Source organism: Hyperoodon ampullatus (genome assembly GCF_949752795.1).
Source record: "Hyperoodon ampullatus genome assembly, chromosome: 1".
NCBI classification, from domain to species: Eukaryota; Metazoa; Chordata; class Mammalia; order Artiodactyla; family Ziphiidae; genus Hyperoodon; species Hyperoodon ampullatus.
In genome coordinates, this window is record NC_136914.1 from 206,669,050 (window position 1) to 206,682,962 (window position 13,913).

Below are 13,913 nucleotides of genomic sequence, written 5' to 3' on the forward strand. Positions count from 1 at the left end.
CTTGAGGTAGGATTGTACTGCTACAAACTTCCCTCTTAGAACTGCTTTTGCTGCATCCCATAGGTTTTGGGTCATTGTGTTTTCATTGTCATTTGTTTCTAGGTATTTTTGATTTTCTCTTTGATTTCTTCAGTGATCTCTTGGTCATTTAGTAGTGTATTGTTTAGCCTCCATGCATTTGTATTTTTTTTATAGATTTTTTCCTCTAACTGGTATCTAGTCTCATAGCATTGTGGTCGGAAAAGATACTTGATGCAATTTCAATTTTCTTAAATTTACCAAGGCTTGAGTTGTGACCCGAGATATGATCTATCCTGGAGAATGTTCCATGAGCACTTGAGAAGAAAGTGTATTCTATTGTTTTTGGATGGAATGTCGTATAAATATCAATTAAGTCCATCTTGTTTAATGTATGATTTAAAGCTTGTGTTTCCTTATTTATTTTCATTTTGGATGACCTGTCCATTGGTGAAAGTGGGGTGTTAAAGTCTCCTACTATGATTGTGTTACTGTCAATTTCCCCTTTTATGGTTTCTAGCAGTTGCCTTATGTATTGAGGTGCTCCTATGTTGGATGCATAAATATTTACAATTGTTAAATCTTCTTCTTGGATTGTTCCCTTGATCATTCTCTAGTGTCCTTCTTTGTCTCTCGTAATAGTCTTTATTTTAAAGTCTATTTTTTCTCATATGAGAATTGCTACTGCAGCTTTTTTTGATTTCCATTTCCATAGAGTATCTTTTCCATCCCCTCACTTTCAGTCTGTATGTGTCCCTAGGCCTGAAATGGGTCTGCTGTAGACAGCATATATATGGGTTTTGTTTTTGTATACATTCAGCCAGTCTATGCCTTTTGGTTGCAGCATTTAATCCATTTACATTTAAGGTAGTTATTGATATGTATGTTCCTATTACCATTTTCTTAATTGTTTTGGGTTTCTTATTGTAGGTCTTCTCCTTCTCTTGTGTTTCCTTCCTAGGAAATTCCTTCAGCATTTTCTGTAAAGTTGGTTTGGTGGTGCTGAATTCTCTTAGCTTTTCCTTGTCTGTAAAGGTTTTAGTTACTCCATCGAATCTGAACGAGATCCTTGCTGGGTAGAGTAATCTTGTTTGTAGGTTTTTCCCTTTCATCACTTTCAATATATCCTGCCACTCCGTTCTGGCTTGCAGAATGTCTGCTGAAAGATCAGCTGTTAACTTTATGGGGATTCCCTTGTATGTTATTTGTTGTTTTTCCCTTGCTGTTTTTAATATTTTTTCTTTGTATTTAATTTTTGCTAGTTTGATCAATATGTGTCTTGGCGTTTCTCCTTGGATTTATTCTGTATGGGACTCTCTGTGCTTCCTGGACTTGATTGACTATTTCCTGTCCCATACTAGGGAAGTTTGCAACTGTAATGTCTTCAACTATTTTCTCATTCCCTTTCTTTTTCTCTTCTTCTTCCGGGACCCCTATAATTCGAATGTTGGTGCATTTAATGTTGTCCCAGAGGTCTCTGAGACTGTCCTCTGTTCTTTTCATTCTTTTCCCTTTATTCTGCTCTGTGGTAGTTATTTGCACAATTTTATCTTCCAGGTCACTTATCCGTTCTTCTGCCTCAGTTATTCTGCTATTGATTCCTTCTAGACAATTTTTAATTTCATTTATTGTGTTGTTCATCACTGTTTGTTTGCTCTTTAGTTCTTCTAGGTCTTTTTTAAACGTTTCTTGTATTTTCTCCTTTCTATTTCCAAGCCTTTGGATCATCTTTACTATCATTACTCTGAATTCGTTTTCAGGTAGACTGCCTATTTCCTCTTCATTTGTTTGGTCTGGTGGGTTTTTACCTTGCTCCTTCATGTGTTGTGTGTTTCTCTGTCTTCTCATTTTGCTTAACTTTCTGTGTTTGGGGTCTCCTTTTCTCAGGCTGCAGGTTTGTAGTTCCTGTTGTTTTTGGTGTCTGTCCCCAGTGGCTAAGGTTGGTTCAGTGGGTTGTGTAGGCTTTCTGGTGGAGGGGACTAGTGCCTGTGTTCTGGTGGATGAGGTTGGATCTTGTCTTTCTGGTGGGCAGGACCGCATCTGCTGGTGTGTTTTGGGTTGTCTGTGAACTTAGTATGATTTTAGACAGCCTGTCTGCTAATGGATGGGGTTGTGTTCCTGTCTTGCTAGTTGTTTGGCATAGGGTGTCCAGCACTGTGTCTTGCTGGTCATTAAGTGGAACTGGGTCTTAGTGTTGAGATAGAGATCTCTGGGAGAGCTTTCACTGTTTGATATTATGTGGAGCCAGGAGGTCTCTGGTGGACTAATGTCCTGACCTTGGCTCTCCCACCTCAGAGGCACAGACCTGACACCTGGTGTGAGCACCAAGACCCTGTCAGTCACACGGCCAGGTATATGGGGAGTTTCTTGCCTTTTGGGAAGTCTGAGGTCTTCTGCCAGCTTTCAGTATGTGTTCTGTAGGAGTTGTTCCACATGTAGATGTATTTCTGATATATTTGTGGGGAGGAAGGTGATCTCCATGTCTTATTCCTCCACCATTTTGAAGGTCTCTCCCTCATTGAATCTTCATCCCTAAAAGACTCAGACCTAAAAGACTGTTAAAATTTGCCTAGAGTCCCAAGATTAGTTTGAACCAAGCTCTTCTTAACTCCACGTTCCACTACTACTTCTTGTTCAGAAGACACTCAAAGTATTCCATGTGCTCATTCCCAGATGGATGCTGAAGAATGGATTGACTGATATGTAAAACCAGAGAGCATTTGGTAAGCCTCAGTAACTAAACCTGTTAGAGGAACTCCAGCACAGATCAAATTCTTCATTAAATAGTGATGTGAGAGGAGCCCGGTGTAATACTCCACACTCTAGAAAACACCATGGAAGCTACAAAGCGCGTTTGTGAAGACCTCTGATGATGTGAGTGTTTGACAAAGAGTGAGATGGCTGTAAACAGGAATCCACTGCTGACACTGTTGGAACTGCCATTTCATAGTGGTCAACCGAGTCCTTGTAGCACAGGACAACACCAGTCTATGATAAAAGGCAGTTGCACATGCCCCATGTTCTGCTCCTAGCTCTTGATCCTCTCTGGCATCCCTTCCGAGAGGTACTATTATTGCTGAATGCTGAGGCTGCCGCACCAGATCAGCTGGGAGAGAGTGTTTCCTGGCTGTCTGGTTTGAAGCATTCCCTATGTGCTTCTATTCAGTTTCAAAACTGAGCTCTGAACATAATCCCAAGATATCTAGATATCTGCACAATTGCAAAATATAGACTCAACCTCCTCCCCTTGCCTTTTCGGAGATGCTTTTCAATAGCACATGCATCTCTCCAGACATGCAGACCTCGGGCTTCTCTGGGAGCAAAGGCAACAGTAAACTTGGATGTTTTGACCTGAAGGGAGAACATTCACAACAGTAAGGAGGGTAGTCCATGGGGTTTTATGATTTCACCAGAAAACTCAGGTCTGACAAGGCCAGTGATGCCAGGGAGACCAGGCTATGGACCCACCAAATAATTTTATTGGATGCGTATTTTGCCTTCACTCTGATGAAACACAGATGGCTTGACCCCTCTTTGAGGACTATGATCCTTGGAACTTGCCTAACTAAATATCCAAATACTTCTGGATCTAATGCTCAGACCAAGAATTTCCTATTAGAACATCACAAAATGGTTTAATCCTTCACTTACAAATAAGCTGTAGCACCATGTGTTGAAATGAGCAGCAAATTTCCAAATTTCATTTTTATGTCTTCTGTACTTGTCTGGCTTAGAATGGAACAGAACACCATAAGTCAGGAGGAACACTTGGCTTGTGTAAGTAGACAAATGACCATAAGCAAAGGCCTCCTTACTCCATCTAGACATTGTGGTACAGAGAGGTCAGAACCTTGATCCACTGTGCTTTCAAAACCCTTTTTAGGTGGTAAAAGGCATTGCTATACTGTTACCGTTACATGGTGGCTTCAGGAATCACCCCAGCAGCCTTTGGCAGGAAAACTATGGGGCTGCCCAATGACGTAAATTGTATAAATGTTTTTGAATGACTTAAAAAAAAATCACTCTAAAAGTAAACATTCAGGTATGTCATAAGAACAAGTTACATTTTGAAAGAAAGAGTAGTAGGAAGATTCCTTTAGGAATAAACCTACAATGAGCTTCTCCTACTAGTAAAATATGTAATAGAAATATGTTGACCTTATTAGAAGAAAGAAGAACAAAGAGAGAAAAGCCATGATGAATTCTTCGAGAAAACTGTAGAACATGCATAAAATTTGGAAGAAGAAAATTCAAATTGCTCATAATCGTACCACCCAGAGATCACATTGCTACACTGGTGAATACCATATTAACCAATGATAATGTGCATGCACGTGCACACGTGTGCACACACACACACACACACAATAACAACGGCAATACTGAAATTATTACACTGTTTTATGCTCTGCTGTCAACATTTTAAATAGCTTTCAGAATTTTTATACCTAGCATCACTTGGTGGACTTAATTGAGTCATGAGATCCTGTCTATGAAATGGACATTTGATTTCTTGCCCTGGATGTCACTTCATCACTTTTCCAAGTTATTAAGTTGTTATGAGATGTAAGTGACTTTACAGAGATCTATAGAAATCCATATCTCTATATGTGGAAGAGGTGCCCTAAAGAAGGCAGGTGGTGACCTGAGAGTTAGAAGACCTGGTTGAATGTCCCTTGAAATGCATTTTACAATTGGACCTCAATTTCTTTAGCTATAAAGATGGGCAGATGGTGATGATCCTAGTTGTCATTTCTAGGCCAGGTAAACTGTCATTCTCATAATTTTATTATTCTTGTAATTGGCATTATTGGACATCCACACATATTCCAACATTCCTCCAGGCTGCTGAAATAATCTCCACTCTTTGGCAAAGATGCAGAACTTATCCAAGTGCTGTTGTCACGTGATGGAGACTTCCCATTGCACGTGAAGGGTGGGTTACACAGTGGAATGAGCTGGTAAGACAGAGAGCCATGGAATAATGAATGGCAAAGTGCAAAGCCAGAAACCTGAGGAAGTTACACACTTGGGCAAGAACTGTGTGGTTTGGTGAAGCCCTGATTCAAGGGGTGGTGGACACCAGTGTCGGAGGGCCTGAAGCAGACAGGGTGAAAGATTGAAAATCCAAACTGAAGACTATTTCATGACTCCTGCCCTTGGGATATTCACTGTACTGGATCTCTCAGTAATGAGCCAAGTATCTCTCTTTGCTTGTCGAGGCAGACTGGAGTTCTTTGCAAACATCTATTCTCTGAAACCCTAAAGAATAGAAATACACCAATGCATGTGGACCAGTATTGAGGAGAGAGAAAAGTGGAGCCTTAGAGAGAGCTGCTAACCTGAATACAACCTGAACTTCAGGCATCAGCCCTCTTAAAGACAACCTATACTGCCTGCCTCATTTCCTTCTTTCCTTTTTAATCCGGAGCAACAAGGGGGAAGAAATGAAGGGCTCAATTACCTTGCTAGATTCAAAGAGAATAAAGCCGAACAGATTAAGGAATTATATATGCATGAGAAAGACTCTTAAATCTCCATGGCTCACTGAAATCAGCTCCCATTCCTTTGTGTGGAAGAAGAAAACAGCTGAACCTTCTGAGTTGGATCTGGGCTGGAAAGTGACACCTGCCTGGACTTAACACTTCCTGCTAACTCTTTATGCCAACTGTTTCTGCAGATGAAAAAGTAGACCAGATTCCTTTATCAATTCAACAGATAAGTGTCTCACAGACACAAAAAAATTATCAAAAGTCAACTTCTCTATCATCTGATGGCTGGCAGCATCCTGCAGTATTTATGAAGTGCTATTACACTGTGGTTACTTTTATGTGGCCATAAGTCTTTCAATGTATGTGAAATTACAGCTCATTGAAATCCATTTAATGAGGACACAGCCTTCACGTTTCAGAGTTAAGTCTCACAGAAGAAGTTATAATCATGAATTTTCCTTATTAAGTTCCAGTCTTTGTATGTAAATGGAAGTATTAAAACAATGACATACAGATCAAAGTTTTTAATTTTAGTCCCTTGCCTCAGATTTAATTTAAAAGTCTTAAATTATGCAGCAAATTGCATCTCTTTATTCTTACAGCTATTTAAAACAGATTTAATTATTTCCCATAACATGCAGACACTACTTCTGCGTAGCAGTCCTCTCAAATGAATGCCTTCTAAATCAGTTTTGTTGAGTTCTTAAGACTGATTAGGCCCTTTGCCATCCATCCTGTGCCTTCAGGTTCTCGCATTGGATTTCTCTAGAAAGCCGAGTTATCACATTGAAAGTCTACAGCCTCACTAGGTGCTCATTAGTGGCCCAGAGGACATCCATCTTAAGCAAGTCTTCAGACAGAGATGCTACCTCTCATTGCTGGGGTCTCACTGCAAAACACCATCGATTGGCTTCCTAAAATTCAAGTGTCGTAAAATGTAAAATGTTCGGCTTCTTAAACACAACTTCATGGATTCCTCCTCTCCCTTCTTGGTTGGTTCCTGGATCAATGTTCTTTGTCCTTAAGGAAACAGTGATGCATAAATGCATAGTGTGAGTTTGAGTGTGTGTGTGCATGTGTGTGTGTTCTTGGATCTGCCATAATGAGTGAGTCTGGGTTGGAAGCAAGACTGGCTCCTTTGCCTTGTTGCTTCTAATGAAGATTCTTTTATTATTGTAAATTTGGAGAGAATCCTCAAAGCAGCAGGGATGGGGTTCCTGACACGGGAGCTTTTCATCAACTTCAACAGAATTATGCGGTTCTCTGAGTAACCAAGCTGTAGGATTTTGAAGGACTTGTGTTATGATGTCATTGTGTCACCTAGATGTGGGGGTGCGCTCACATGCTATTTACAAAAAGGGATTCCACTTCCTGAATTTGTCAAATCTGCAAAATTTTGGCTCATGCACATCCTATCGTACATGGAGTTACAAGTTGGCATCAGTGTACTTAGCCTTTGATTATCTTCAGTCAATAAGAAGTTCTCTTCTTTGCTCTGGTTTTAGCAAGGTTTTCATTGATATTCTTATGTTAGAATTAGGACATGCACTAGAACAGAATAAAGGAAGGGATTTGGATTTCAGATGAAGACTTTAACATGTTTGGGATGTTATTCAAATTTTAAGAGCCTTTTTCCTTTTAAGTTTAGACTTTATCTCTACACTCCTTGGGGAAGCCTATCCAAATCCACACACATTTATTGAGTTCCTATCAATATTGTAGGCATGGTAAGCAGAGATGCTAGAGCTGCACCCAGGCAGGATATGATTCCTATCTTAATAATATTGATCATTTATTGGGAGATGCCAAAAAGAGATGACTGCTATTATAGATTAGTAATATAGATATAGATATCTATAATAATCTAACATAGATCATTATTATAATTTAATTAAGTAAATTAATTTTCTTTTTGTTTTGAATGAATACAAAATATTTAGTATTTTCCATTTTGTGTGTTTAGATTTTTACTTAAAACTTGATACAGCAGAGGTCCTAGTTAACCCAAAACATGTAGTTCACAAGCTGAAATATGTCTACTCATAAATGAAAATAAAATTGGACATGACATAAAATTGGAACTCAGTAAAATATTTGTTGAAGAACATATAAACACATATCTAACTAGTTGGTGGAACGGTTCAGTCCTCAGGTCTCTAATGCTTTAGTTGATATGCATAGGAGATGGAGCCTACACGGAAGGGTTTGTATGTAAGTAACTGGGGACAAAGAAAGGCGGGGGGGTTGCATCAGTCCCCAGTCCAACCTAGCCTTGCAGACAGAAGACAAGTCTAGAGGAGAAACTTGAACCAGGAATAAACCATGAGACACAGGAGCATGATCTTTGGTGCCCAAATGATAAAATATTACACTGGCTTGGACAGTCTTCTGCCCACATCTCATTAATCACACTACGGTGCCATATCAAAATGTAGCAGGGACCTCTTGGTCCCTTTGGCACCTGGAGGACTTGCTGCTTTAGGGGCATCAGAAGCATGGCATTAATATCCCTATTGTTATAAAGAATTGGCACTAGGTATGGGGGTAAATCAGATACTCTATTCATAAAGTAAATTTAGGAGCAACAAATTCAAATGAGAAGTGAACTCAGAAATTTTGAGGAGGACGTAGAGAAACCACGTATTACCAGTGGCACATGTCAGGAGTTTTTGTTTGTGTGGGGTTTAAATTTAATTTAGCAATATTATAACCTAATTCATACCTAAGACTCAGGAGAAGTTTGGTATACATGGATGTTAAAGTCCTTGAGTACTGCATTCATATCCTACGTTTTCCAACATTCTTTAGAGTGGATCAAACAGCACTAGATACATTGTAGCCATTCAATAAATTGCAAAGAGGAGGATTTGGCCGCTCTCTTTGCTGAAACGGTTTTCAACAAGCTGATCTCAAACCAAGAATATTCTCAGAAAATCCAGGAGGAAACTCTTGATTTACATGTTGACGAGTGTCTAAGAATACAGCAGGAGCCACAGCGCCGACTGGCTTGGACGTAGGTAATTTTGCCTGTTCTTTCTACCCCTTGATCTTTGTTACTCCTGCCAAGCGTCTCTAGAGAGCCTTAGGAAATACATGAAGTTCTTTGCCAGAAAATGGTTGTTTCCGCCACAGAGAAGCAGTAGAAAGGCAGGAGAACACAGATCCTGGATTTGACTCCTGGCTCCATTACTTAGTAGCTGTGTGATCTTAGGTGAGTTACTCTGCCTTTCTGTGCTTCGGCTGTGCCATCTATAAAGTGATAATGATAATATCAGTACTTACTCGCATAGGGCTGCGGTGGGATCTAAATGAGACAATGCATGAAACACTCATAAACTGGACCATAGTTAGTGCTCAATCAGTGTAGGACATCTGAATCATTAGCGTGTCAAGTTTCAGTGCTCCTCAGCTTCTCTGAGACACTCTGTTGTCCTGTATTCTGCATTGTTTATCACACACCTCAGCCATGCCTACGTATATAATCCAGAGATTAATAGAGAAACTGAGGTTGTTTCTGTAAGACGAGCTTGTGACTCATTAGCACAGGATCTCACAATCAAATGTGAGGTCTCCAGGGCCTCTTGACATGGGGACAGTCCTTAGGGCTTGGGCTTTGTACTAGGAGGCAAGAGCATCAAGGGGCCAATTCTGACAGGTGCAGGCAGCAGACTCATCCCTGCTGCTGTAGCTTTGCCCATTCAAGTGGAATGAGCTCACTCATTATTTTTTCCCCCTTTTTGTGCCCAGAAGGCATGAATTTACACATCTTAGAACCAGATTCCCCAATCTGTTCCCACATCACCCAGCCAAGTTTGAGATGCCTGATAATCTTGGTTACATGGAAAGCAACACTGAACAGATGAGAGCCTGGCCTCTGTCCCTGGAGGGTGTACAGAGGTTGGAGCTGACCAGGCCTGATTTCTTGTTTCAGATCTTGCTCTACTGTATCCTTCAAAATGAAATAAAAATCTATATTCTGAATCCTGCTCTAGCATTGACATCTGCTGCTTCAAAAGATGATGTCCTTCTGAGTATCATAATGAGGTTCCTTATGTCTCTGGGAAAGGGACCTTCACCTTCATCATAGGATATAGGATTGTCCTGGAAAATGAATCCCTCCCTAACAGTTTTCTTTTTCCTTATTGTTTAATGACCTAAATACTAAGTGTTTTATTTGAATTTCTAAAGTGATTTTTAAGTAAGCTTTTTGTTGAATATAGTACACATAAAAATATGCATATCATTAAATACACAACTTGAATTTTACAAAGTGAATGCATTTATTAATCACCAAGTAATTTAAAATCGCTAATACCACCAAAATCCTCCCTTCCACTCCCCCTTCAAAGGTAATAATTATTCTCATTTCTATCACCATAAATCAGTTTTGCCTATTTTTTGTAGATTAATTAAGTAGGCTCACATAAGATGCATTTTTTTCAGTCTGATTTCTTTAGCTCAATATTAGCTATGAGATTCATTCACATTTCTGTATGTAGCAATAGTTTGCTGTTTTTCATTGTTGTATGGTATTCCATTTGATATGTGTACTGGCATTTATTTCTTCATGCTGATGTTGATCAATATCAGTAATTATAGCTTTATTTTCTATAACTTCCATTTGCTTACTGCCTCCTATTGATGACTGCTGTGGGGTTAAATTTTATATCTTATCCCATATTCATAAACATATTAATCATATCTCAGGCAACTGTTCTTTCCTCTGTTGCTTTTTTCCTGTTCTTGGTCCTGTTTCTTGATATATCTGTAATTATTTAAACACCCCAAATTCTATACACAAAAAACAAGGAAGGCCTCTGATGTATGTTATTTTCCTAAAGAGGATTTGTTATAGCTTCTGACAGACATTTAAAATGGGGGAAAATCACTCTAACCCTTCAAAGACTGAAATAATGTCAGTTGAGATTTCAGGGTGTAGAGAGTCTGGTCTAATTCTGTTTTGTCCTTACTCCCAGCATAGAGTTTTCCAGAGGTCTCCAGAACCTAGTCTTGTATCGTTCACCAGGGCTTTCCTCTTGATAGTCCCTAACCTCAAATTTTTTATCTCTCCCAAATGTAATACTTCTAAAACCTATGTTTGACTTCACATCCTCTTAACTGACTACTTTCTATTTTGTCTGTATCCCTCAGATATTGTCAAATAACTCAAGGGAACAAAAGACACAGAATATTGTATGACTTCTCTATGCTTCCCTTCTCTCTGTGTTTTGACATCATCAGTCCCAGCTGACTTGGTAACCCTGAAGTCCAACCTCTATCTTCCCAGGCTTGTAAGTCCACCAACAGATGTTTAGCCAACACTTTCCATCCCACCTTCTACTGGGAATCTGAAAATCTGACCTCTTATATAGTATGATGTATGAATTGGCAAGGTTCTTAAGGGGAAAAACAGCATAAAATGTTAGACTCATCACAATGAATTCCCCATCTCTCAAGAAAAGAACTGTAGCTTCTTAAATCCTCTTTCTCCTTCTGTGTGTATGTCTGCCTCTCTCTTTCCCACTCTCTCTCTCTCACTCTTGCTCTAAATAATACATATATATCTGGTTTGCAGCAAGCTAGTCTGTCATAGCCTCAGGCAGAAGTCCCCATAGATTTATTTCTGTGAAATGCAAGCAACTCCAATTGGTCTAAATTGGCCCATCTCTTTCTAGTTCCAACTGAAGAACTTTGGGGAACATTAGTATTTAGAAAACTGAGTATGGTTAAAAGGCACTTATTAAGGGGATAGTAGAAAAGAGTATTAGGTTAGAGTAGTGGTTTTCTAAGTGGTCCTTGAACTAAAAGCAACAGCATCATCAGAGCCAGGGTTGCAAACTCATTTTGTTCAGTTTTTTCTACAGGAATTAAAATACTAAGTATTTTGAGTAAACCTGACAATGTAATCCTAACTGCTTCATCTTTTCCCCTTCAGGTCACACTCTAGAACCTCTCAGACTGGTCTATCCCTCTTGATGTTGCCCTTGTTTCCTTCTTTTTTTTTTTTTTTCTTGAAGTATGATGCATAACCTACCACCTTGTTAGAAATGCATACTCCTGTGTCCTACCTCAACCTACTGCATCAGAATCTTTGGCAATGGAGCCCAGGAAACTGTTTTAACATGCCCACCAGGTAATTCCTATGCATATTAAAGGCTGAGAACCACTGGGCTATCAGAAGAGGATGGGGTAAGTCAATGTTGTATATCTTCATCCTGGTGTCATTATGAACTTTTAAAATCCCATTGTATTCACAAGGCCTAGCACAGTGTTGGCCATATTTTAGGTACTCAGAAAACACAGTTGAAGGTAGCATACCTGATTTAATAATTGAGATAATTTTATGAAAGTGTTTATCCTTTAGAGATCATCTTCCTCATTTACAAGATGACAAACACACCCATGTACATTCTAAAATACATAACATAAATGTCATCTTATCCTAACATCTAAATACTCATAAATTTCAGACAATCATAATTTGGCAAATAATAATTGATGCTTATAATAATATCCCTGAGGTGTTATTTAAAAATAAACCTATTAATTGTCAAAGAAATTATACTCAATTATGTTTAGATTGGCCTTGATGCTGTATGTATGACCAGCATGTTGCCTTTAGAAAGAAAAGCCAAGACTTCAGGTTAAGAGAAGAAGACAGCATTAGCAGCTTTTAGGTTAGTTCAGTATGTATGTGTGTTAAGTTATTCTAGGAATACCATTGATGTATTCTGAGAAAACATTTTGCTAAAAGTGCCAACAAGGAAAGGTTAAATCCAAAGAAAATCCCTAGCAAGTGAGAGATTCAGTAAGAGAGAAGAACAACTTACAATGAAATAAAAAATAATTGAAAAAATGTGTCAGAGAAAGTGAAATGATAACAACAACATAAACCAAGGAACTAAAAGTAGAATAGAAATTTTAAACAAAATTAAAAAAATATATATATATATGAAAACCAAGACAAAAAGACATGTAAAGGGAGCCATGACTCCTTAGGAAAAATCACTGGCTCTAGAAGGTAGAGGGGAGACGGGCCTCAGTCCTACCTCTTCCAGCTGCACCACGAGAGTAACATTGTGCCCTTGTTCCGCTGTCAGCTTTCCATCAGCGGTGACAATACGGAGCCCCCGCGGGGCCTTCCCTGGGCACTTCTGTGGCTTGGCTGTGTACTGTTCTCTCACCCCATCAGTGCAGTTATTGGAAACCACCTTTCTATACCTAAATGGAAAAAAAGAAGGTCAAATTGTAATCCAGCTCATGATAATTTGGATCACTCCTAACATTTTTTATAAAATTTTATTTATTTATTTTCGGCTGTGTTGGGTCTTCACTTCTGTGAGAGGGCTTTCTCTAGTTGCGGCAAGCGGGGGCCACTCTTCATTGTGGTGCGCGGGCCTCTCACTGTCGTGGCCTCTCTTGTTGTGGAGCACAGGCTCCAGACACGCAGGCTCAGCAGTTGTGGCTCATGGGCCCAGGTGCTCTGCGGCATGTGGGATCTTCCCAGACCAGGGCTCGAACCCGTGTCCTCTGCATTGGCAGGCAGATTCTCAACCACTGCAACACCAGGGAAGCCCCACTCCCAACTTTTGAAGCTGAACCTTCTGCTTGCCTTGAGGGCTATCAGTAACTACCTTTCCGGTTGCTCTGAAGATTACAGTTTATTCATAGATAGTACCCAACAGAGAGCCAAATCATCATATGAACACACTGTATCTATTATTAACATTTTAATTTACTGCTTTTATTTATTTAGTTAATTGATGAATCAAATCAATTCACTTTGGAGCTGTGGGAAATGCATAGCAGCAGTAGAAGACAAGGTCCTTCCTTGCCCTCAATAAATTTATAATCTAGCTGAAAAGATACACATGGATAATCTAGGAGATACTTCAAAGGCTATATAATTAAGGGTTAGAATGAGTAATAGATATTGCAAAGGAATGTGTAGTTCAGAGAAAGAATAGATTCTTATGCATTATATGCCTCAACATTAGATACCATACAAGATGCTGTACTAATGGTACAGTGCAGAAAGTTGGCTAAATTTGATGGTTTTTAGTCAATATTTCATGAGGAGTTATACTGCCTTAACAGTTGAAACTTCACATTAAGGAGACTTCAGTCTACAGATAAGTAAATCCTTCCAACTGTTTTGTTTTTTCTTCTTGTTTTAGCTTTAATAGGAAAAAAAAAAAAGAAAGAGAATTATCCTACAAATTTATCCTATACAATTGATCAGATTCATAGTAAATTAGAATCTGTGGGTTTTAAATAACTAACCTTTAAGACTTCTGAGGTTCAGTGTTATCTATTCATCATCTTTTTTTGTGTGGAGTCCACAGCAACAGCTTTATGTATTCATATATTTGATTTCTCAAGTCTACCTGCTTGAAGTTATTG

General features: G+C 39.1%; 1 protein-coding gene across 4 annotated transcripts in view; it reads right to left on the minus strand.

The window, feature by feature from the left end:
• Window positions 1–13,913, minus strand: part of SORCS1 (sortilin related VPS10 domain containing receptor 1) — a gene marked incomplete at both ends in the record, with an annotated part of 574,332 nt that overhangs the window by 69,579 nt on the left and 490,840 nt on the right. For all 4 annotated transcript variants that reach the window (XM_079705434.1, XM_079705435.1, XM_079705437.1 and 1 more), the window contains one exon: window positions 12,560–12,731. In XM_079705434.1, the coding sequence (XP_079561560.1) occupies window positions 12,560–12,731 (172 nt within the window). The remainder of the gene's footprint in view (window positions 1–12,559; window positions 12,732–13,913) is intronic.